This window comes from Dendropsophus ebraccatus, chromosome 9 (assembly GCF_027789765.1).
Source record: "Dendropsophus ebraccatus isolate aDenEbr1 chromosome 9, aDenEbr1.pat, whole genome shotgun sequence".
Lineage (NCBI taxonomy): Eukaryota > Metazoa > Chordata > Amphibia > Anura > Hylidae > Dendropsophus > Dendropsophus ebraccatus.
Genome location: NC_091462.1, coordinates 57,112,656 through 57,139,442, shown reverse-complemented (window position 1 = coordinate 57,139,442; position 26,787 = coordinate 57,112,656). Strand labels below are relative to the sequence as shown.

Sequence of the window (26,787 nt, the reverse complement as noted above, 5' to 3'; positions counted from 1 at the left end):
CGCCCTCCATCACCCCCAGTCGCCCTCCATCACCCCCAGTCCCCCTTCAGTCACCCCCAGTCGCCCTCCATCACCCCCACTCCTCCCTCCATCACCCCCAGTCGCCCTCCATCACCCCCCAGTCCCCCTTCAGTCACCCCCAGTCGCCCTCCATCACCCCCTCTCCTCCTTCAGTCACCCCCAGTTGCCCTCCATCACCCCCACTCCTCCTTCAGTCACCCCCAGTCGCCCTCCATCACCCCCACTCCTCCTTCAGTCACCCCCAGTCGCCCTCCATCACCCCCACTCCTCCTTCAGTCACCCCCAGTCGCCCTCCATCACCCCCACTCCTCCTTCAGTCACCCCCAGTCGCCCTCCATCACCCCCAGTCGCCCTCCATCACCCCCAGTCGCCCTCCATCACCCCCAGTCGCCCTTCAGTCACCCCCAGTCGCCCTCCATCACCCCCACTTCTCCTTCAGTCACCCCCAGTCGCCCTCCATCACCCCCACTTCTCCTTCAGTCACCCCCAGTCGCCCTCCATCACCCCCACTCCTCCTTCAGTCACCCCCAGTCGCCCTCCATCACCCCCACTCCTCCTTCAGTCACCCCCCAGTCGCCCTCCATCACCCCCAGTCGCCCTCCATCACCCCCAGTCGCCCTCCATCACCCCCAGTCGCCCTCCATCACCCCCAGTCGCCCTCCATCACCCCCAGTCGCCCTCCATCACCCCCAGTCGCCCTCATCACCCCCAGTCCCCTTCAGTCACCCCCAGTCGCCCTCCATCACCCCCACTTCTCCTTCAGTCACCCCCAGTCGCCCTCCATCACCCCCACTTCTCCTTCAGTCACCCCCAGTCGCCCTCCATCACCCCCACTCCTCCTTCAGTCACCCCCAGTCGCCCTCCATCACCCCCTCTCCTCCTTCAGTCACCCCCAGTCGCCCCTCCATCACCCCCACTCCCCCTTCAGTCACCCCCAGTCTCCTTCAGTCACCCCCACTCCTCCTTCAGTCGCCCTCCATCACCCCCACTCCTCCTTCAGTCGCCCTCCATCACCCCCACTCCTCCTTCAGTCGCCCTCCATCACCCCCACTCCTCCTTCAGTCGCCCTCCATCACCCCCACTCCTCCTTCAGTCACCCCCAGTCGCCCTCCATCATCCCCACTCCTCCTTCAGTCACCCCCAGTCACCCTCCATCACCCCCACTCCCCCTTCAGTCACCCCCAGTCGCCCTCCCTCCCCCCCACTCCTCCTTCAGTCGCCCTCCATCATCCCCACTCCTCCTTCAGTCACCCCCAGTCGCCCTCCATCACCCCCACTCCTCCTTCAGTCACCCCCAGTTGCCCTCCATCACCCCCACTCCTCCTTCAGTCACCCCCAGTCGCCCTCCATCACCCCCACTCCTCCTTCAGTCGCCCTCCGTCACCCCCAGTCGCCCTCCGTCACCCCCAGTCGCCCTCCGTCACCCCCAGTCGCCCTCCGTCACCCCCAGTCGCCCTCCATCCCCCCCTAGCTGCCCATCTATACCTGTACTACTACAGCCCTCATCTGTACCTGTACTACCCACACCCCTCATCTATACCTGTACTACCACACCCCTCATCTATACCTGTACTACCACACCCCTCATCTATACCTGTACTACCACACCCCTCATCTATACCTGTACTACTACTACACCCCTCATCTATACCTGTACTACTACTACACCCCTCCTCTATACCTGTACTACTACAGCCCTCATCTGTACCTGTACTACCACACCCCTCATCTATACCTGTACTACCACACCCCTCATCTATACCTGTACTACCACACCTCTCATCTATACCTGTACTACCACACCCCTCATCTATACCTGTACTACTACTACACCCCTCATCTATACCTGTACTACTACTACACCCCTCATCTATACCTGTACTACTACTACACCCCTCATCTATACCTGTACTACTACTACACCCCTCATCTATACCTGTACTACTACTACACCCCTCATCTATACCTGTACTACTACAGCCCTCATCTGTACCTGTACTACTACACCCCTCATCTTTACCTGTACTACTACTACTACTACTACTACTACACCCCTTATCCACTATACCTCCACTACTAAACACACCAAGAAGATCTCCTATACTATATGGGGGCCCAGAATGGCACACAGGGGGCTTGTCTACTACAGGGGAGCACTGTTACAGTGAGAAGCAATACAGTTGTCTCAAATGTCATTAAAATAGTATCTGATGCTGCAAGGACAAAACTATTCTGTTTATTTAGCAAAAAGGAAAAAAAAAATCGAGATTTAAATCGAGAATCGTCCAAAATTTTAAAAAAATCGAGATTTTATTTTTTGGCCATATCGCCCAGCTCTAGTTTATACCCTAACATAAATTTGGCTGAAGACAAACCTCGGTGGGAAAAAAGGGTTGGGCATGATGCTTTCTCAGTGCCCGACCCCTTTGTTCTAGGAGAGATAACCCCCCCCCCCCAAGAGAGAACACAAATGTTTGTGCTGAACATTTGTTTGTATGGGGAGGACGGGAGAGGTAACTGTCGGCTGAGTTTAGATGACAGTTATTAGAAATGTATGGTCACCTTTAGATTTGCTGTCACGTCACCCATGTCACTGTGCATGTCTCTCTTCAAATTATTGCTCAGAAATCTCATTTTCACCGAATTGCCACTTAATGGGAACCAAAAACTTCAAAAATGCCACGTTTGCAAATGTGTAACTGACGCCTATGAGCTGTACATAGACCTCCTGAGAACAAAGTTTGTAAAAGTCCTGTGCCGTATTCAGATTACCCTCAACTAGTCATGTGGATGTTCCCCAGCGCCGAACTAACCACAGATGGGCGCTCGAGTAGCCTGTACTCCTGCCTCACTAGGAGCCTTGGTGCCCAGGGACGGCCCCTCTGGGCGTCATTAACAAATGGGCCATCCCTAAGCGCCGACGCTCTCAGAGAGGCGGGATTACAGACAGCTTGAGCGTGCCATCAGTGACTAGCTCATAGCTGTCAGTTACACGCCTGGAAAATTCCAATACACCTTACATTCAGCTTCCTGGGCATTTTTGGAGTTATTGGTTCCCTTTAAAGTTGCACAGAAATGTTCCCAGTAATAAGATTCCCACAATCATTATAGTATAGGAGAAGCGGGTGGTAGCGCACTTTACTCCACCGCTCACATCTGTCTCTGTCCTGTTTCTCTGGTTGGCTCCATAGACTTATAATTGGTCTGTCCACATAAGGAGGACAGAGACCACTGCCAGGAATGACACATGCTACTGCATGCTTCTCCCGCCTCGTTCTTCTCATCACTGGGGACTCCGACCAGTCAAAATGTGTGACAAATCACAAGTTTTCTAAATGACAGCTCTGCTTTAACAGAATGTGGCAGATTTGTAGCAGAAATTTCCATTTCCATTGACTTTAAAAGGATGTTTCCTTGTGGATTCGGATTAACACATTTCTTCAGACAGAATTCACACTAAATTATAGGTGGAAAATGTATTAAAATAAATGTGTATTGTGCCTGAAACATTCCCTTCTCAAGACTTGATTTTCAGTTGCCTAAAGTGCAATGTATGTTTACATTTTGGGTAGGATATTCCTACAGGGAATAATGTTTGAGAACACCACCCCTCCGGAAGACAATTTTCAGTCCAGTTTTGAGTGTCCATCGGACAGGGTTTATTATGAGTGCATACAGGATTATCACTACACTCATGTCTTGGCAACGACCTACGACGAATGCGTCTTTCCGCTTATGGACAAGTCTGCATTCTTTTACTTTATTGAAAGAATAGTAGATACCTGGAGCAAACGTCCAGCAGATGTGGTTGGTAAATCCACAGTAATGTGTAAACGTGTCTGGGATAAACATCTTTATCCAAAGGAATAAAAAAATGTACTGGAAGATTCTTCTGTTTCTATGTGTTATAAATGGTAACCACAAAGAGAGTGTTGGATGTGCCTCGCGGTGGACTGGCTGCACCCATAGGAGCCCATTGACATAATCTGTCTGCTGGGCTGAATTCTGTGACCAAGGCTCCTGGCAAGCCTCTGATGCAGATGTAAGCATAGCCCAGGTGTGTGTGCTTACTATGTTGTTTAGTGAATTATTCCCATAACTAATGTGCGCAGAGTACCTCGGGGTCAGGCAGCGCCGTCTCTGGGATTGTTTGTATGGCTGCTTATTCTCAGGAGGACTGACCCGTCCCCTTCAAGGTAATCCTGTAGGTACAGGTTATGGGACTGCACTTCAGATGTCGGGGTATTGCTCAAGATGCTTTTATTAATCAATCATATTACACAACCAATAGATCAGCCATAGTACACACCAAGGAATTATTTATATAGTGATAGACACCAGTGTTAGGGGTGTGTACTACTCTTTATCAGGCATTGATGGTCCAAACATTGAGACGAGTAATGAAGAACTTTAAGCCAATAACTTCTGCCTATTTGCAAGTCGTCTTGAACCCATGTTATGTTCTACATGCACAGCAGACCTGTTGCTGATTATTCCCTTTCATTTTAATGGGAAGTTAAAAAGCAAAATGAAATATATAGTTACAGAGATGCGTGAGATCAGAAGCAAAATCTGCAAGCGCGGTGTACAGCAGATATTATGTATAGCACTTGTAGGGAGTAGCAGCTCTGAGAGAAGTGTGTAAGAATTGGGGTATAGAAACCAGGAATAATATATTGCAACTTGCACATGACATATAATTTACATTTTTAATGGGTTTTCATGGGATTACTTTTGCTATGATTACATATCTGTACAATTTGTGGCAATTCTTCAATCTGCAAGTGTCACACAAGCATAGTCCCTGTGAAGACCAAATCATCTATGGGACCCGTTCAGCTCTTGCTTGCTTTTACAGTCTATCATTGCCTGTCTTTGAATCTTAACATATAGAATAGTGTAAAGGAGAAATCATCTTTCTTGGTTCTTGCTAATCGTAGTTATCAGGGCTGTTGCGGAGCACAGTCCTTTATTCGCACCAACCCATCTGTTTCATTACTATATGGCTAATTACAGGGATAGAATAAAGGCATCCAAGTGTGAAGTGTGCGGCCTGGGTCAGTCCTGACCGCAACAAAGGAAGGGGGATGACCCCCAGCGGGGCGAGTGCTCACACACAGCTGATTTTTGAGATCTCCATTTAATTTTTTTAGTAAGGCTTGTGTAATTTTTTTCCTTAATATTTTTATTATTATCTATTATTATTATTATTATTATTATTATTATTATTATTATTATTATTATTATTATTATTATTATCTCTCACTGTTACAGCACATAAAAGCTGTGTAGGGTAAGCTGTCTATAGTATTTGTATACAGTATCACCTTGGTTCTGTCTGGGATAAAAATGTAAAAGAAAGATGTCCGCCTCCCCTGATTGCCACCTGCATCCTTCCCGTTGGTCCCCAGTTTGCACAGCAACGTTTCCTGCTCACCAAGGCCTGGGGAGCATGTAGGAGGACACATACACCTTATACACCTCATTTGTGTGGCGTAGGACAAACCCTTTCATTTATTATGTTTATTTTTCCAGGATCATTTCTAATATGAGAGAGGCTCATGGTATCATCTAGTTTTGCTCATTTTCGATGCGTGTTTTAAGCCATGTTACCCATATTGTTTTTGCTGAGGATTTTATGCTACAGTATTTGTGTATGTTTGGAAACATGCGCCAAAATTTCAAGCGGACTCCGCCTAAAGTTCCTCCTTTCTCATAGACTCAATGATATTCTGAAGCTCAATCTGGCGGAGGATTTTCGGTGTGTTTTCTATAATGGGAACATACTAGGGCTGGGCGATATTGGCCAAAATCAATATCGCGGTTTATCGCACACGTAGCCGCGGTAACGATAATTGAACGATAATTCTGACACGACCCTTTTGTAAGCCACACCCCTTTTGCAAGCCGCACCTACTTGCCATGCCAAAGTGGCAATATTTTGATTCACAAAAGTGAAAAAAATAACTCACTTAGCAGCAACACAAGGCAGAGCCATTTAGTGCATACTAGTTATTACAGTATAGGGGCACGGCGCACAGTATAGGCACAGTATAGGGGCACGGCGCACAGTATACGCACAGTATAGGGGCACGGCGCACAGTATACTGTCTGCACAGTATACTGTATGCACAGTATAGGGGCACGGCGCACAGTATATGCACAGTATAGGGGCACGGCACACAGTATATGCACAGTATTGGGGCACGGCGCACAGTATAGGGGCAGCGCACAGTATAGGGGCACGGCGCACAGTATAGGGGCACGGCGCACAGTATAGGCACAGTATAGGGGCACGGCGCACAGTATAGGCACAGTATAGGGGCACGGCGCACAGTATAGGCACAGTATAGGGGCATGGCGCACAGTATAGGCACAGTATAGGGGCACGGCGCACAGTATAGGCACAGTATAGGGGCACGACGCACAGTATATGCACAGTATAGGGGCACGGCGCACAGTATATGCACAGTGTAGGGGCACGGCGCACAGTATATGCACAGTATAGGGGCACGGCGCACAGTATATGCACAGTATAGGGGCACGGCGCACAGTATACTGTATGCACAGTATAGGGGCACGGCGCACAGTATATGGACAGTATAGGGGCACGGCGCACAGTATATGGACAGTATAGGGGCACGGCACACAGTATATGCACAGTATAGGGGCACGGCGCACAGTATATGCACAGTATAGGGGCACGGCGCACAGTATATGCACAGTATAGGGGCACGGCGCACAGTATATGGACAGTATAGGGGCACGGCACACAGTATATGCACAGTATTGGGGCACGGCGCACAGTATAGGGGCAGCGCACAGTATAGGGGCACGGCGCACAGTATATGCACAGTATAGGGGCACAGCGCACAGTATATGCACAGTATAGGGGCACGGCGCACAGTATAGGGGCACGGCGCACAGTATATGCACAGTATAGGGGCACGGCGCACAGTATATGCACAGTATAGTGGCACAGCACAGTATTTGGGCACAGTATAGGGGCACAGCACAGTATTTGGGCACAGTATATGCACAGTATTGGGGCACGGCGCACAGTATATGCACAGTATAGGGGCACAGCAAAGTATTTGGGCACAGTATAGGGGCACAGCACAGTATTTGGGCACAGTATAGAGGCACAGTATAGGGGTTCGGCGCACAGTATATGCACAGTATAGGGGCACAGCGCAGTATATGCACAGTATAGGGGCACAGCGCAGTATATGCACAGTATAGGGGCACAGCACAGTATTTGGGCACAGTATAGGGGCACGGCGCACAGTATATGCACAGTATAGGGGCACAGCAAAGTATTTGGGCACAGTATAGGGGCACAGTATAGGGGCACGGCGCACAGTATATGCACAGTATAGGGGCACAGCGCAGTATATGCACAGTATAGGTTGTAAATCAAGAAAGAAAAAAGCTGGACACACCATGCAAGCGCACACCACAGGTATACAGTATGAAAAAAATCTAAATTTTATTTAAGCAAAACACCAAACACATGATTAAAAACATCTAAAACGTTCCCATAAGGAACACAAGAATAATCAAGGTTGACCCACCTACATGATAAAAAAGTGGGTCTAAACCCTACAGGGGGTTAGATGCACATAATAATGCAACCATGACCGGAGCTACCAAACATAAAGGCAAGTAATGGGAAGCAAAAAACCTGCAATTATATAAATAGTGAAATCACAAAAAAAACCATTTGGTAAACTATAATGCTGTGTACTTAAATACTACCTGAAAATATATGCAAAATGCAAAGTAACTGCTAATGACATAGACAATGGTAGCAAGAAAGTCTGTCACCCAATAAGGACAAAAGCAGACCACAGTGGCGCCTAAGAAAGCTCCAACGGTCATGGAATAGTCACCCCTGGAAGAAAGGCTCCACGCGTATCGTCACCCTCCGGTGACTTCGTCAGGAGGGTGACGATACGCGTGGAGCCTTTCTTCCAGGGGTGACTATTCCATGACCGTTGGAGCTTTCTTAGGCGCCACTGTGGTCTGCTTTTGTCCTTATTGGGTGACAGACTTTCTTGCTACCATTGTCTATGTCATTAGCAGTTACTTTGCATTTTGCATATATTTTCAGGTAGTATTTAAGTACACAGCATTATAGTTTACCAAATGGTTTTTTTTGTGATTTCACTATTTATATAATTGCAGGTTTTTTGCTTCCCATTACTTGCCTTTATGTTTGGTAGCTCCGGTCATGGTTGCATTATTATGTGCATCTAACCCCCTGTAGGGTTTAGACCCACTTTTTTATCATGTAGGTGGGTCAACCTTGATTATTCTTGTGTTCCTTATGGGAACGTTTTAGATGTTTTTAATCATGTGTTTGGTGTTTTGCTTAAATAAAATTTAGATTTTTTCATACTGTATACCTGTGGTGTGCGCTTGCATGGTGTGTCCAGCTTTTTTCTTTCTTGATTTACAATTGATTCATTCTGGACATAAAGTGGCACCCCTCATAGACTGATATTTTTGGTAGAGCCTCCAAATTTGTTTTTCTTGGTATGCACAGTATAGGGGCACAGCGCAGTGGCACAGCGCAGTATATGCACAGTATAGGGGCACAGCACAGTATATGCACAGTATAGGGGCACAGCACAGTATTTGAGCACAGTATAGGGGCACAGCGCAGTATATGCACAGTATAGGGGCACAGCGCAGTATATGCACAGTATAGGGGCACAGCGCAGTATATGCACAGTATAGGGGCACAGCGCAGTATATGCACAGTATAGGGGCACAGTGCAGTATATGCACAGTATAGGGGCACAGTATATGCACAGTATAGGGGCACAGCACAGTATTTGGGCACAGTATAGGGGCACGGCGCACAGTATATGCACAGTATAGGGGCACAGCAAAGTATTTGGGCACAGTATAGGGGCACGGCGCACAGTATATGCACAGTATTGGGGCACGGCGCACAGTATATGCACAGTATAGGGGCACAGCAAAGTATTTGGGCACAGTATAGGAGCACAGCACAGTATTTGGGCACAGTATAGGGGCACGGCGCACAGTATATGCACAGTATAGGGGCACGGCGCACAGTATATGCACAGTATAGGGGCACGGCGCAGTATATGCACAGTATAGGGGCACGGCGCAGTATATGCACAGTATAGGGGCACAGCGCAGTATATGCACAGTATAGGGGCACAGCGCAGTATATGCACAGTATAGGGGCACAGCGCAGTATATGCACAGTATAGGGGCACAGCGCAGTATATGCACAGTATAGGGGCACAGCGCAGTATATGCACAGTATAGGGGCACAGCGCAGTATATGCACAGTATAGGGGCACAGCGCAGTATATGCACAGTATAGGGGCACAGCACAGTATATGCACAGTATAGGGGCACAGCACAGTATTTGGGCACAGTATAGGGGCACAGCGCAGTATATGCACAGTATAGGGGCACAGCACAGTATTTGGGCACTTACAGCTCCTGCAGACACCAGGGACAGGCTGAGGGCAAACAGCAGCTCCAGCACCTGGGCACTGGGCACATACAAGGAGAAGAGGATCTGCAGGGGCTGGCAGCTGCTTCCTTCCTGCGGGGTAGTGACAGCTCTAGATCGCAGTACCATCTTCTACAGGTTCCCTCCCTTGGGCTACTCCCGCCCTCCGCGCTCTGATAGGACAGGTGCTGGGTGGGGAGGGGCTCTGATTGGACAGGCCGGGACGGGTGCATGGAGAAGGGCATAGCGCGCTCTGACGGGACAGGCCGCGTGGGGAAGCATGACGTGCTCTGTCGGGCAGGAGGGGGTGCGCTCTGTCATGCCGCGCACGGAGATGGGGGGGAGGCGCGCTGTCATGCCGGGCTCTGAAGTATGGGCATCCCTGCACAGACTGCACACGGGGTGGGGGGTCGCGCTCTGTCGTGCTGGGTGCGGAGGGGGGCGCTCTGTCATGTCGGCCTCCCTGCACAGAGAGCACACTAATTCACTGCTCACGGCTCAGGCGGGGAAAGCGTGAAAATACCGCACATACCGTCCTGGCAATGTTGAGGTCGGTTAACCGACGCCAGAGACGGTATCGGTATTTTCACGGTATACCGCCCAGCCCTAGAACATACCTACAGTAGTGCAGCTTGTAGTTGCAGTTTTATTATGGTGCAGCTGTACAAGCCACACACTGGAACCTGCACTGCAGAAGTGCATGTGTTTTCTTTTGCTGCGTGGTTCTTGTGTGTGCAGCACACAACTACTGTATGTGGTTCTTAAAGCGAGCTGTTTACACTTTCCTAATGTATGTCATTATTTTACGTTTGATCCTTATAAGAAGCAACCCCCCCCCCCCCCCCCCCCCCGTCGGCCTTTTCTATTGTTTCTGGGATGGAAATAAGTATTGATTGTTAAGCCTTGTGTACCATCTGCCCCTGCTGTGTCCTTTATGTGTAGTGGTGCCATTCACTAACAATGAGCCCTGTACAGCTTATCATGCCTGCTGTCCATGGTTATATATCCACCTGCTGGTGACCTTCTGCCCAACACTGGCCACTCATTGGCTGCTTAACAAATTGACCTCGGTCAGCCATGTTAAATCAATGTATAGATCCTGTATATAACTTCACTCCCCACAGCCAGTATGTTCAGTTGTTAAGAATCCCTTACAGGTTCTGTTCACATTAGCTTTGTTCATAACACTAGTTCTCCAGTTAGTGTTTTGTGTAAGGGGACAGGTGCAGTTTATTGTCATGTCCCTGCTGTACCAGCCAATGACAATATTGTGATGGCGGACATTTTACACAGCTTGTATACGTCTTGTTTTTGTCGTTTTGTTGTATTTTAAAGAAATTTGCAGCTGATTGACTTTTTTTTTTTTTTTGTTCCTCTCGGTTACAGGGAAGCTTTTATAGGTTGCTGCAGGGAAACATCACCTAACAAACAGATAAAATGCATAAAGTTTAAGATCAGGTAAGATGGCCCTCCTGTGCTGGGCTACAGTATCATATGGTGCATGAGGTCAATCCCCTCAGGACTTTCCATTTCACACAATGAACCAACTGTTGACTCCGATCATTGTTCTCAATGTTTTTCCAGCTGATGTTCACAAGGGACCGAGTCACGTGATGTATGAAGGCAAACACATACACTTCTCTGAGGTTGATAATAAGCCCCTATGCTCCTACAGTCCCAAACTCTGCAAGCAGAGAAGACTCAACGGCTACGCCTTCTGTATCCGACACGTTTTAGAGGACAAGACAGCCCCCTTCAAGCAATGTGAATATGTGGCCAAGTACAACAGCCAGCGCTGCACTAATCCCATCCCGAAATCCGAGGACCGTAGGTAAGTGCCTCAACCTGTCTATATGCAGATGTCAAGCGCAGTGGACAATTACAAAGGTGTATATGGTAAAGATTAACAATATGGCTGCCTGTAGGGCGCAGTTAGTTTGACTGTGTCATTTGTTCACCATACTGTAACTGGTCTGCAGAGGTCAGTCAGTGTTCGAGTCTATGAAAACTCTTTAACTTTTTGAATGAAAAAGAGATTTTACTAAATCCTTTTACCTGTTTGTTTTGTCAAAGGACTAATGGCACGGGGCATCTGTAAGTAATTAGCATATTACAAGTTCATTGCCTGTATCCCAGTATTTTACTGTGTATTATTTCCCCTAAATCCCCCTGTTTTTTGCCTGTGCACCTCTGATGTTACCCAGAAGTAGAGCGTATACAGACACAGCTATGGGAGGGACCAAGTGCTGGCATCACTCCTTACTTGGGAGCTACGTCTGTGTGTCTCTCTGTTCCTGCATAATGTCCGAGGCACAGACACATAAAAGATATTGACTGCTAGCGGCATTAAAATTTATATTTTTCTCTTCATAATTCTGTACAATTGCCTTGTTGAACCAGTAACCACATAATTGTACTGTGTAAAGGTTAAGTTTAGTCCAAATGGTACAGGGGGTACGTTTTACATTTAAGAGTGACGTAATTGCCAGTATAATATAAAAAACATGTACTCACCTGCTGCCAGCACTGGTCTGGTCCCTTCTTATCAATGGGGCATGGGTGGGACTACAGCCCCCAGTGCACCAAAACAACTAATTAGCATAGGGATTCAACTGTTAATAGCACGAAAATGGTGCAGAGGATGAAGGTAAAAAAAAAAAATTATACAACGCCCAGTGCACAATAGGGACATATTAACAGGTTAAATTCTTCTTACCTGTTAATAGTTTAACTTTATTCTGATTACCAGACTCGTGCTGTTTTTAGGAAAACTAGCAATGTTTTCTTTTCCATTAATCTTGGTTAACCACTGATTATATATATATATATATATATATATATATATATATATATTATATATATATATATATATATATATATATATATTTATATTTATTTCTTTCTTTCATTTTGCAAGGTACTGCAACAGTCACCTGCAGGTACTGGGCTTTATCCCCAAAAAGGAAAGGAAGAAAAAGAATGATGCACTGGAGGAAGTAAAGACAAGGCATCCAATGGAAACCGTGGCCTTCAGCTTAACAGTGCCCACATTGGCCTTGAAGATGCCCAATGGACTAGATGGTATGACACTTTCCCCTCCTGGGGCCAGGCTTCCCCTTCACTACCTGGAAACAGACCTGGATGACTCCTTCCTGCTTGAAGAGGAAGAAGAGGAGATTAAGAAAGGAGCATCCATAAAGAAGAAACTACAGAGCAAGTTAGCCCAGAATCGACAGCGACATAAAGAGACAGAGATTATAAAAGTTCATCAAGAGCACTTTAGCCCTCAACCTGCACCTTGTCAGCTGCAACCTGTGTCTCTTCAAGAGCAGCAGATGCTGGTGCAACCAGCACCAACGTCACTGAAGTCCACTGGGCTAACCCAGAGCCTGGCATGTACATCGCCTCAACCTCAGAATACCAGCTTACCAGTACAGGGAGCGTCGCCTATTGCGCACACGTTAGCACAAATAAAGACTCAGTCTAATAAAAGACCACTTCCTGCCCCACCACCCTCCACAGATCCGCCACGATCAGACAGGATTCAGGTGACTGCCTCAGCCTTACCAACCTACTCGTCTTGTGTTAGCCGGCTGCAGAGACTAATGAAAATGTGCACACGGAAACACCAATTAGATTCAGATTTGTTTCCACATTTGGGTAAGTGCAAAAGCAAATTTATCACTTATTGTCCACGTAAATCCTGATTAAAATGTCAAAGTCAGGATCTATTAATATATTGGTTATACATGTGCAAATCCCACCAGGATGTTAGTTTGGATGATCTTGGGTAATGTTTGATATAATACAGGTAATTGAAATGCTCCACTATTACACTTATGTGTACCTAGCCTTAAGAGGTCCTCCATTATTTTACACGACTCAATGTGTGCCACAGACGAGCGCCGCTCAGCAAGATCGATGCTTTGTTTTCATAGACTTTATAAGTTTCGAATCAACTGTGTGGCCTATTGACTTTGATAGTTGCCTGCACATTCCCGTTTACACAGGAAGATGTGTGGTTGACTACCGATTTTTAACACAAAAAAAAAGTGTGATTTCTCAACAAACCTTTTCTCATTCATCTGCTGATCATAGGCCGTTTTATACTGGCCGATTATTGGTGGTAAGGACTAGAGATGAGCGAACCGGGTTCGGGTTCGAGTCCATCCGAACCCGAACGATCGGCATTTGATTAGTGGCGGCTGCTGAACTTGGATAAAGCTCTAAGGTTGTCTGGATAACATGGATACAGCCAATGACTATATCAATGTTTTCATGAAAGTTCAAATCTCGGCACTCACCATTTTCATGCTTCCAGAAATCTTTTATTATAGAAAATTCATCTGATTTTTTTACAGCGGTAAAAAACAGGACGTTTCGGCGTCAAGCCTTACAGGAAGGCTTGACGCCGAAACGTCCTGTTTTTTACCGCTGTAAAAAAATCAGATGAATTTTCTATAATAAAAGATTTCTGGAAGCATGAAAATGGTGAGTGCCGAGATTTGAACTTTCATGATGCTATAGGAATTTTTCCCTACTACGAGCACCACCCTCGACACAGACGTGCTGCCCAAAAAGAATTTCTTGGACTTATATCCATGTTTTCCACATAGCCTTAGGGCTTTATCCAACTTCAGCAGCCACCGCTAATCAAATGCTGAAAGTTCGGGTTCGGATGGACTCGAGCATGCTCGAGGTTCGCTAATCTCTAGTAAGGACCCATTTATATCACCTGCTAAACAACTAGAGTCTCCGGTGCGCCCTGCAGATCAGCATTTTCATGGCCTAGGACTAAACTGGAGCAGGTACTCTAAACCTTATTAGATAGCATTGCGGCACCTAAGCTTGATTGTGTTCTCATTCCATACTTTTTTCCTTTCTTTCTGGAGTATGTATACAGGATTTTGTAGGTGCATGCATTGGGGCAAATAAACTAAAACTGAACCTGTTGGAGACATGTCAAAGGTTTGCTTCAGTCTGGGTCTAAGGGGGAGATTTATCAAAGGGTGTAAAATTTAGACTGGTGCAAACTGCCCACAGCAACCAATCACAGCTCCTCTTTTCTTTCACCAGAGCTGAAAGCTGAGCTGTGATTGGTTGCTGTGGCCAGTTTGCACCAGTCTTAATTTTACACCCTTTGATAAATCTCCCCCTAAGTGTTCAGACCCATACCGATCGGGAGAATGAGTGGGAGAGGAAATGCTGCAGCGCACTCTACACCCGCTCTGTGCTAGTAAATAGAGTTTGATCATAATGTAAGTTTATGGAGTCTGATTTTTTTTTTTTTTTTTTTCCTTACACAGCAGGGCGATGATGGGCAGTAGAGCGGTCCTCTCTCCGCTCTTTGTCCCGATCAGTACGGGTCTGAACACTCAGAAAACTTTTGACATGTGTCTATGTGTCAAAAGTTTTCCCAAGCGACAGTGACCCTTTAAAGGGTTTAAACCCAGATTAGATAGCCAACAAATGCTTTTTAATATAGTTCGGTAACCTTGGCTCACCAGCTGTTGCAAAACCTACAACTGCTGAACAGCCAACTTTCCATGAACAGCCAAAGCTCTTTAGCGTTAAAACATGATGGGAGTTGTAGTTTTGCAACAGCTGGAGAGCCAAGGTTCCCTACCCCTGCCTTTAGGCTGTTTGCTAATCTGGGACTTCTTTAGAAGTCTAGCCTCAGTGTCACCATCCATTAGTTGGCTTGCTTTAAAATCGTGCACCAACATTTTGGCACATTTTTAATGCACATTTTCATCAAGTCACATATAAATTACTCCACAAAACACATTAGAAAGTGGCCCCGGCATTCTCACTGTGGGAGCTTTCATTGTACATGGGAGTTTCTTTTCTTTCTGTACCATTTAAGATAGTTTGGATGATTTTTGATTCTATGTTTAACTTGTTCAAATGTTAAACTCCTCAGAATATTGGCAAAATAAGACACATATTGTAAATATCCACATAATTGCCTTGTTTGAAAGACATATACATATTCATGAGCTCATGAGCTGCACACAGATGTAGTTACGGAGAATGCTCATGTCTGTATATGTTAAGGAATGAGGGACTAAATGCTGGTATCATGATTGTGCTGATACAGTTTCTACAGCGTCGTATCTATTCAGAATTCAGATTCTAGGAATGGCTTAAGATTGTAGATTCGCTCACGGAATTGATTTGTTTGCAGAACTTTCCGCAGCTGAAAATCAGTTCTTATGTAGATAGGGCTGTTTCATTGGTAAGCACTGGGATTTCTACAAGCCCCATTCGGAGAATTGGAGAAGTTTCTCCACATTTGTGTAGTGTTTTATAGGTGTGGTCTGAGGACTAATGAGACTAACTAAAAACTAAATGTTAGAAATTAAAACAATGGTTACGTATCTTGTTCCACCACTGATGCACTGGGGTGGTCCCCATCTTCTGTTGTTTACTTTCCTGCAGCAATGATGTGATGTTAATCCATGTCACTGCTGCGGCCACACTGGCCTCTATGCTCTTGCGCCATCCATGCTAGTGTCACCACTAAGGCCAGTGACTTGTACAGCACATCTGCTTTGTGGGAACATAAATAGGCAGGTACTACCAGGACATTGGTGCTGAAATGCTGAATTTAAAGGGGTTGGCCACTTTATAGTAAAATTGCTCAGTGTACAGTATTAGTAAGTGTACTCACTGTATATATTGACAGCAGCTCCCTGTGTACCTCATAGAGCTAAAATCAGACTCCCCTCCTCCAGGCTGGGCTGTCCTGCTCTGTGGTGTTTTGGTCCATAAGATTGCCTACACGGAGAAGCATGTGACCAGGCCCCGCCCCCCAGTGTCGACCACTGAGCCTGTATATGTCTATGGAGAACACAGTGGACAGGGCATGGTCACATGCTCCTCCATGTCAGCCATTTTGTGGACTGAAACAAAACAGAACAGGGCAGCCCAGCCTGGTGAAGGGGAGTCTGATTTTAGCTCTATGAGGTACACAGGGAGCTGCTGTCAGTATATACAGTGAGTACAGTTACTAATACTTTGTACTTACCTATTTTACTATAAACATTTGATTTTTCATCTCAACACTTCAGCACAGCCTAGTACTAAGGATAAGCGCAACTCGAGTCCGATTGCTCGGCAGTTGAATACCGGTGGCTTATTAAGTGTGATGCAGCCCTAGGGAGTCCGGGAAAACATGGATACAGCCTATGGGCTGCATCCAGCTACTTCAGCCACTGGTAATCAAATGCTTTCTGGCTTGACTTTACCTGATCAAAAAAAGAAGCTTAATGCAGTTTTTTTTTGATCATATGAGTAAAAAAGGTGATATTTACTAGCGGGTTCCATTTGTCATTCTGCCTATCCTATTGCTTAAATGGGATTTCTCTTTTGCGTCTGCTCTCCGCTCAAATAATAAACATGTTCATTCTCTAAGCGGAGCGCAGAGAGGTGCACGAGAAATCCGATGGAAGCAGTAGGACAGGCAAAATGACAAGCGGAATCCACCATGCGGACTGTGCTCGTAAATGCCGCCTCTTTTTTACTCTGTGTGTAAGGGCCCTTAGTGTCTGTAGTGTAGCAGACCCGCCTCCATCTCTTTCCTTGTTTTGCAATTATTTGATATACTTTGTTGCCCTCTTTCCCAAAATTTGCTGCTAGTTAGGGTGGGTTCACACTGCGTTTTTGCAATCTGTTTAACGGATACGTTTTTTTTAACGGACAAAAAAATAGTGTCAGCAACCTTTTTGTGTCCGTCAAAAAAAAGGATCTGTTTTGATATATATATATTTTTTTATAATGGATGAAAAAACGGATTGCAAAAACGCAGTGTGAACCCAGCCTTAGTCACATCTTGTGGTTGCTTTTATAATTACACTGCTGCATTTTTCTGCGTGAAATCACCAAAATTGTAGCTAATACAATGATGGCCTGGTAACCTGCATACTTATGGGCTCGGGTATTACCCTTATCTGCATGGTGTTGGTTACATCTGAGTGATATTTTTAATCCTGTGCCTTCTTGATATGACACTGAAAAAAGTAGGGGAAGTGAGTCGTCTCATGAGGCACCTCATTAATAGATGTTTCTTATCTGCCTTTGGTGTGGATTCTGTATTCAAGGTCACTGGAACGAACCTGAGAGCTCCAGGATCCCCTTTATTAAAATATGGTTGCTGTGCTAGACCTAAAGAAATTTTGTAAAATGGTTTCTGATTCATTATCTCTGTAGGGCTTGACTGGTCAGAAGACAGTGGAGAGGATCAAGATGACTCTGATCAAGCATCTCCTTACCAAGTTGCATGGTCATTCCGTGAGAGTCTCCAACATGACTGCAAAAAGTAAGTATTGTCTATTGTATGCGTCACAGCATGGTTGTTGATACGGTGAAAACTGCTTTGAAAAAACATTATTTTGAATGAAGGAAAGTTTAGAAGTGCTGAACATTGTCATTGTGTCAGTACAGTATACAGAGTACAATGTGGTGTGGATAAGCACACCAGATAACTGAATAACACATATTCATATTTTTCCTAAATAAAATAAAGGCATACAAAACCCCTATTACAACTGGTTCTTCTAGGTTAAAGAGTAAGACAAGATTGTCTCATACTGTCGAATAAGGTATCTGGAAGAATGGACATATGGGTGAGGCTTGACAGGATATGAGCTGGGAGGGAAAACCTTTTTGTCAATGGAGATATATATTTAGGAGTGGGCAATAGTTTATTTGGCTACCAATAAAAGAGATGTGAGAAGGTAAAATGGGTTTTGTGATCAGGGCGTTCAGGGGGCAAAGTAGATGATATTAAAATGAGTATGTATAATGCTATACTAGCCAGTCTGGGTCTGGGACAGGACCACCAAGTATGTGGCATATCTCTGCTATCTAGACAACCTCTGAAATGAGGGGACTTAGTCAGCGTGTAGTGAGCTATTTGTGTTTCTAGATTTTGGATAGGAGTTTTACATTGATGTTTATAAGATAAATGGATGATACTTAAGACAGTTCTTGTAAAACCAGCAATACAGTGTTTGCCTTGGGATTAAGTAGAGTTGTTTAGTTGGATGTGTAGAGAGGATACATGTTTACTGGGGTTAGCCATTAGGGATGAAAACTGTCAAATAACTCTTTAAAGCGACTCTGTACCCACAATCTGACCCCCCCCCAAACCACTTGTACCTTCAGCTGCTTTTAATCCAAGATCTGTCATGGGGTCCTTTCGGCAGGGGATGCAGTTATTGTCCTAAAAACAACCTTTAATCCGGCAGCGCTGTGTCTAACGGCCGGGGCTTACATTTGTATATGCATTAGGCTGGCACACCCTCTCCATCCTTCCTCCCCACGCTCCTCATCATTAGGAAATTATCCAGGCAGATTGATTCCTATTCCCCACCTGTGTGTATAATGAACATGGGGTGGATCATTAATACACCTGTGCAAAGCTCAAACAGCAGTAAATGTTCCTGAATCATTTCTAATGATGATGAGGAGGGTGGGGAGGAAGGACAGAGAGGATGTGCCAGCCTAATGCATATACAAATGTAAGCCCCGGCCGTTAGACACAGCGCTGCAGGATTAAAAGTTGTTTTTAGGACAATAACTGCATCCCCTGCTGAACGGACCCCAGGACAGATCTTGGATTTAAAGCAGCTACCTGAAGGTACAAGTGGTTTGGGGGGTCAGATTGTGGGTACGGAGTCGCTTTAACTATATTCCCTATATGTTAACTATATGATTTGCCTGTTATTAAGGAGTTATTGAAGTGGCAAAAGGTGGTTGCAGGGACCCAGTGGGCTCTGTAACATAAGGCTGCAACTGGATCATGGTCTGACTGGACAAAATTGAGACATAAGAGACATTTGTAAGCGAATATCCTTAAATTTAGCCTTGGGTTAGAGTTGATAGTAGTGTACTGTAAAATACCCCCCTTGTGCACAGTGCTGTGAGAAGTAAGAGAAAGGACGTCCAGGTGTGAGTGAACAGCCCGGCTCTCATGTCCTGTGGGGGGGGGGGGGAACATCCATAAGGATCCAAGCTATAGAGTTATCCTATTTATCCTGCATAGTGAAAACCATAATAAATGATCAATTCCAGAATTTCCATGTTTAGTTCATCCAGACAAAAACTGTTATTTTTATTTCATTTTGTGGCTGATATGACAGCTCATTTAAAAACTGAGCCCTCTTCAAGCAGTATAAAGGGAAACATTTTTTTAGTGTGCAGAAGTAGTAAATGGATAAAACGGTGTAATTGTTGCATAGTAGCAGCTCACATCTTTCATTTATGCTGCACAATGGTTGCTGGGAAGTAGAGACCTTTCAATAAAAGCAGTGGTGGAATAGTGGTTTTACCAACATGTACTCAAGTATGGTGTAATTAAAATAAATGCATATTTACAAGTCATCATATGCCTGTATAGAATCCAAATGAAAAAGGGAGATATGTCCCTGCGCAGACCATAAGTATAGAAGCAAATTTTATTGGTGTATATCCACAGGTAACGCGTTTCGAGAGCGCTGGGCTCTCGAAACGCGTTACCTGTGGATATACACCAATAAAATTAGCTTCTATACTTATGGTCTGCGCGGGAACATATCTCCCTTTTTCATTTGGATTCTACATATGACTACGCATACCCGAGGGTTCTGCGGCTGAGATTCTCCTGCAGCGGCCAAGTGTACATTATACCATTTACATGCTGTTATAGTGGTTGGGGCTTCTAACAACCACATCAGGTGAGCTTAAACCTGTGTGAAACTTCATCGCCACGGTGCTTTTGAATATACAGTGTCTGCCCTGTGTTTTTTCTGTTTCCCCATTTGCTATCATATGCCTGTGTCACTTGGGAGAATTTAAGTTTTTTTGTTTTCAGATTGGCCAGATGAAAAAACTAATTACAATTGTTGCCATGTGATTTCAGGTATGATGCCGAGGTAGCACACAACAGGAGCTCCAGGGTTGCACAACTTTGCACTTATTTTCAACAAAAATACAAGCACCTCTGCCGCCTGGAGCGAGCAGAATCCTGTCAGCTGAAATACCGCCACACATTCCGGAAAGCTTTGCAGAAAGCGGCCCTTAGAGAACCTGAGTCCACTGGGCAACTAATGCAAGAATGGCGCAAAGCGGCACGCATGAGGTCCAGGTAAGGGAGTACAAGTTACTGCCCACTGAAACAAACTGCTGAATATGAAAATGGTCATTTTATCCATAGAGGTGTGTACTCCAGAGGTGCCAACAAGCGATTTCGGAACGAAGCAATAGCACCTGGGAGTGACAAAATAACCATGTCTGATGAAGAGACTTGAGTCATCTAGAACAGTGTTTCTCAACCTTTTCAAGCCAAGTACCCCCAAGCAACAAGATGCTCCAGCCGAGTACCCCCAAGGATGCGATCCATTATAAACATTACCTTAGGGTTGATTCATGTGTACATTTCACAGCTAAATCCGCTGCAATACTGTGTGCTGTTATGGCCTATGGCTCTGCATTCACCCTGAGGATTTTCATTCCGCTGCGAGAATGTAGCCGCTGCCTATTAGCTGCTGGGCCCAGAACAGATCATACTTACCTGCCCGCACTACTACCTGCTTCTCTTGCTCCCGGCTCACTAAGGGCCAGCAACTAATTAGGTAAATAGACAGTGGCTACATTCTTGCAGTGGAATGAAAATCCTCAGGGTGAATGCAGAGCCATAGGCCATAACAGCACACAGTATTGCAGTGGATTTTGCTATAAACTCTGTATGTTTGAATCTCCCCTTAATCAGGACAGGATCACACTGCCCCCATAGGCTCTGGATAAAACCTCTGTCAGTAATTGATTCACAGATCAGATCCCCCCATAACAATGTGACTGACCTGTAGGACCCAGTAATAATGCTCAAGTAATGTCATATAATAATGCCCCCTGTGGCCAGTAATAATGCCCACTCTTTTGGTTGATGCAATGCCTCCTGTAACTGGATATGCCCCCCTGCAGCCAGGTATGACCAGTACATCCAAGCATGCCCACTGAACCCAGACACACCACTTGTAGTTAGATATGCCCCTTTCAGCTAGGTATGCCACTGGAGTCAGATATGCCCCCTGCAGCAAAATACACCCCTTGCACCCACACACGACCCTTTCAGCTAGGTATGTCCCATGAAGCAAGATGTGCCCCATGCTGCATATGTCCCCTGGATATGCTGTCTGTAGCTAGGTATGCCCCCTGCAGTCACATGTTTTTTAATGCCAGGTATGTTTCTTCCATCTGGATTTGTCCCCTGAAGCTGGATATGCCTCTTCTTGCCAGATATGTCCCACAGAGCTGAATATGTCCCCCTGCAACCAGATACCTTCCCCATCGTAGTCAGATACCTCTCTCCATGTAGTAAGATACCTCCCCCAATGTAGTCAGATACCTCTCCCCCAATGTAGTCAGATACCTCTCCCCCAATGTAGTCAGATACCTCCTCATGTAAATGCCCCCCTGCCTTACTGTGCCCCCATATCAATGCCCCCTGCCATGCTGTGCCCACATAATACTGCCCCCATAGCAATACTGCCCCCATAGCAATACACACAACACAAAAAAGTCATACCCTCCTAATCTAGGCAGGAAGCGGGTTTCCTCTCTTCTCCAGCCTCTGAGCCACAGGAAAAATCACGTCCAGGCCTGGTGTGCAGAGTGAGGTCCAAGGGGGGCAGAGGGTGGAGAGAGGAAGTGAAGGGGGAGAGAAAGAGAGAGGAGGAAAAGGGGGTAGATGTGGTGAAGGGGGTAAAGGGGGAGGAAAGAGGAGATTATCGGGGAGAGGAGGATAGAGGGGGTAAGGGGGAGAGGAAGAGAGAGGAGGTAAAAGGGGTGAGAGGGAGTGAGGAGGAGGGAAAAATATGTGATGGGGGAGAGAGGAGGTAAAGGGAAGGTAAAGTGGGTGAGGGGGAGAGAGAAGGAGGGAAAGAGGAGGTGATGGGGGAGAAAGGAGGTAAAGGGGAGATAAAGAGAGAGGAGGGAAAGGGGCGAGGGGGAGAGAGGAGGAAAAGAGGAGGTGATGGGGAGAAAGGAGGTAAAGGGGAGATGAAGAGAGAGGAGGTAAAGGGGTGAGGGGGAGAGAGGAGGTGATTGGGAGAGGACAAGAGAGGGGGAGAGAGGAGGAGGTGATGGGGGAAAGGTAATGGAGGTGTGGGGGGAAAGAGGAGATAAAGGGGGGGAGGGGGAGAAAGGAGGATGGAAAGAGGAAGTGATGGAGAGAGGACAAGAGAGGGTGAGGGGGGAGAGGAGGTGAAGGGCTGAGAGGAGGAGAGGAGGTGGAGGGAAGAGAGGAGGTGGAGGGGAGGTGAACAGGGTAGAGGCAGAAGTAAAGGGGGTGAGGGGGATAGAGGAATAGAGCAGGTGGTGGGGAGAGAGAGAAGGAGAGCGGGGTGAGGGGGAAGAGAGGGGTAGTAAAGGGGAAGAAAGGAGGAGGGAGGGAGAGAGGAGGTGATGGGGGGGAGAAAGGAGGGGAGGTGATGGGGAGAGAGGAGGTGGAGGGGGGAGAAAGGAGGGGAGGTGATGGGGAGAGAGGAGGTGGAGGGGGGAGAGAGGAAGTGATGGGGTACAGAAGAGATGATGGGGGTGAGAGGAGATGATGGGGTACAGAGGAAGGGGAGAGAGGAGATGATGGGGGTACAGAGGAAGGGGAGAGAGGAGATGATGGGGGTACAGAGGAAGGGGAGAGAGGAGATGATGGGGGTACAGAGGAGGGGGAGAGAGGAGATGATGGGGGTACAGAGGAAGGGGAGAGAGGAGAGGATGGGGGTACAGAGGAAGGGGAGAGAGGAGAGGATGGGGGAACAGAGGAAGGGGAGAGAGGAGATGATGGGGTACAGAGGAAGGGGAGAGAGGAGATGATGGTGGTACAGAGGAGGTGGAGGGGGAGATGATGCAAGTACAGAGGAGGGGGAGAGAGGAGATGATGGGGGTACAGAGGAGGGGGAGAGAGGAGATGAGGGGGAGAGAGGAGATGATGGGGGTACAGAGGAGGTGGAGGGGGAGATGATGGGGGTACAGAGGAGGTGGAGGGGGAGAGAGGAGATGATGGGGGTACAGAGGAGGTGGAGGGGGAGAGAGGAGATGATGAGGGTACAGAGGAGGTGGAGGGGAGAGAGGAGATGATGGGGGTACAGAGGAGGTGGAGGGGGAGAGAGGAGATGATGGGGGTACAGAGGAGGTGGAGGGGGAGATGATGGGGGTACAGAGGAGGTGGAGGGGGAGATGATGGGGGTACAGAGGAGGTGGAGGAAGAGAGAGGAGATGATGGGGGTACAGAGGAGGTGGAGGGGGAGATGATGGGGGTACAGAGGAGGTGGAGGGGGAGAGAGGAGATGATGGGGGTACAGAGGAGGTGGAGGGGGAGAGAGGAGATGATGGGGGTACAGAGGAGGTGGAGGGGGAGATGATGGGGGTACAGAGGAGGGGGAGAGAGGAGATGATGGGGGTACAGAGAAGGTGGAGGGGGAGAGAGGAGATGATGGGGTACAGAGGAGGTGGAGGGGGAGATGATGGGGGTACAGAGGAGGTGGAGGGGGAGAGAGGAGATGATGGGGGTACAGAGGAGGTGGAGGGGGAGAGAGGAGATGATGAGGGTACAGAGGAGGTGGAGGGGAGAGAGGAGATGATGGGGGTACAGAGGAGGTGGAGGGGGAGAGAGGAGATGATGGGGGTACAGAGGAGGTGGAGGGGGAGATGATGGGGGTACAGAGGAGGTGGAGGGGGAGAGAGGAGATGATGGGGGTACAGAGGAGGTGGAGGGGGAGAGAGGAGGTGGAGGGGAGAGAGGAGATGATGGGGGTACAGAGGAGGTGGAGGGGGAGAGAGGAGATGATGGGGGTACAGAGGAGGTGGAGGGGGAGAGAGGAGATGATGAGGGTACAGAGGAGGTGGAGTGGGAGATGATGGGGGTACAGAGGAGGTGGAGGGGGAGAGAGGAGATGATGGGGGTACAGAGGAGGTGGAGGGGGAGAGAGGAGATGATGGGGGTACAGAGGAGGTGGAGGGGGAGATGATGGGGGTACAGAGGAGGGGGAGAGAGGAGATGATGGGGGTACAGAGGAGGTGGAGGGGGAGATGATGGGGGTACAGAGGAGGTGGAGGGGGAGAGAGGAGATGATGGTGGTACAGAGGAGGTGGAGGGGGAGATGATGCAAGTACAGAGGAGGGGGAGAGAGGAGATGATGGGGGTACAGAGGAGGGGGAGAGAGGAGATGAGGGGGAGAGAGGAGATGATGGGGGTACAGAGGAGGTGGAGGGGGAGATGATGGGGGTACAGAGGAGGTGGAGGGGGAGAGAGGAGATGATGGGGGTACAGAGGAGGTGGAGGGGGAGAGAGGAGATGATGAGGGTACAGAGGAGGTGGAGGGGAGAGAGGAGATGATGGGGGTACAGAGGAGGTGGAGGGGGAGAGAGGAGATGATGGGGGTACAGAGGAGGTGGAGGGGGAGATGATGGGGGTACAGAGGAGGTGGAGGGGGAGATGATGGGGGTACAGAGGAGGTGGAGGAAGAGAGAGGAGATGATGGGGGTACAGAGGAGGTGGAGGGGGAGATGATGGGGGTACAGAGGAGGTGGAGGGGGAGAGAGGAGATGATGGGGGTACAGAGGAGGTGGAGGGGGAGAGAGGAGATGATGGGGGTACAGAGGAGGTGGAGGGGGAGATGATGGGGGTACAGAGGAGGGGGAGAGAGGAGATGATGGGGGTACAGAGGAGGTGGAGGGGGAGAGAGGAGATGATGGGGGTACAGAGGAGGTGGAGGGGGAGATGATGGGGGTACAGAGGAGGTGGAGGGGGAGAGAGGAGATGATGGGGGTACAGAGGAGGTGGAGGGGGAGAGAGGAGATGATGAGGGTACAGAGGAGGTGGAGGGGAGAGAGGAGATGATGGGGGTACAGAGGAGGTGGAGGGGGAGAGAGGAGATGATGGGGGTACAGAGGAGGTGGAGGGGGAGATGATGGGGGTACAGAGGAGGTTGACGGGGAGAGAGGAGATGATGGGGGTACAGAGGAGGTGGAGGGGGAGAGAGGAGGTGGAGGGGAGAGAGGAGATGGAGGGGAGAGAAGAGATGATGGGGGTACAGAGGAGGTGGAGGGGGAGAGAGGAGATGATGGGGGTACAGAGGAGGTGGAGGGGGAGAGAGGAGATGATGAGGGTACAGAGGAGGTGGAGTGGGAGATGATGGGGGTACAGAGGAGGTGGAGGGGGAGAGAGGAGATGATGGGGGTACAGAGGAGGTGGAGGGGGAGAGAGGAGATGATGGGGGTACAGAGGAGGTGGAGGGGGAGATGATGGGGGTACAGAGGAGGGGGAGAGAGGAGATGATGGGGGTACAGAGGAGGTGGAGGGGGAGATGATGGGGGTACAGAGGAGGTGGAGGGGGAGAGAGGAGATGATGGTGGTACAGAGGAGGTGGAGGGGGAGAGAGGAGATGATGGGGGTACAGAGGAGGTGGAGGGGGAGAGAGGAGATGATGGGGGTACAGAGGAGGTGGAGGGGGAGATGATGGGGGTACAGAGGAGGTGGAGGGGGAGAGAGGAGATGATGGGGGTACAGAGGAGGTGGAGGGGGAGAGAGGAGGTGGAGGGGAGAGAGGAGATGATGGGGGTACAGAGGAGGTGGAGGGGGAGAGAGGAGATGATGGGGGTACAGAGGAGGTGGAGGGGGAGAGAGGAGATGATGAGGGTACAGAGGAGGTGGAGGGGGAGAGAGGAGATGATGAGGGTACAGAGGAGGTGGAGTGGGAGATGATGGGGGTACAGAGGAGGTGGAGGGGGAGAGAGGAGATGATGGGGGTACAGAGGAGGTGGAGGGGAGAGGAGATGATGGTGGTACAGAGAAGGGGGAGAGGGGAGATGATGAGGGTACAGAGGAGGTGGAGGGGAGAGAGATGATGGTGGTACAGAGGAGGGGGAGAGAGGAGATGATGGGGGTACAGAGGAGGTGGAGGGGAGAGAGGAGATGATGGTGGTACAGAGAAGGGGGAGAGGGGAGATGATGAGGGTACAGAGGAGGTGGAGGGGAGAGAGATGATGGTGGTACAGAGGAGGTGGAGAAACACTGGTCTAGAATACTTGTTATTTGTCATCCATGGAAGGTGTAGTGTTGGCATACTTGTTGTCATTTAGCTTTCCTAAAGGCTTGATAATGCTAAGATACACCTGGGCTGAATGCATTACAGCTGGATGGAAGTGGTTCTATATTTACTCGAGAGAGTTTTTCTTGTAATTGCTCTTGTTATATTGTAATTTTATTGTAAGCTGTTGTAGAATTC

The 26,787-nt window shown here is 48.0% G+C and overlaps 1 protein-coding gene across 1 annotated transcript in view; it reads left to right on the top strand.

The window, feature by feature from the left end:
• The window catches only part of INO80D (INO80 complex subunit D), a 45,836-nt gene that overhangs the window by 7,709 nt on the left and 11,340 nt on the right, over nucleotides 1-26,787 (top strand). The window contains exons 2-6 of the mRNA XM_069983425.1: nucleotides 10,907-10,978; nucleotides 11,105-11,351; nucleotides 12,438-13,180; nucleotides 17,732-17,840; nucleotides 20,424-20,648. Of these exons, the coding sequence (XP_069839526.1) occupies nucleotides 11,134-11,351; nucleotides 12,438-13,180; nucleotides 17,732-17,840; nucleotides 20,424-20,648 (1,295 nt within the window). The 5' untranslated portion in view covers nucleotides 10,907-10,978; nucleotides 11,105-11,133. The remainder of the gene's footprint in view (nucleotides 1-10,906; nucleotides 10,979-11,104; nucleotides 11,352-12,437; nucleotides 13,181-17,731; nucleotides 17,841-20,423; nucleotides 20,649-26,787) is intronic.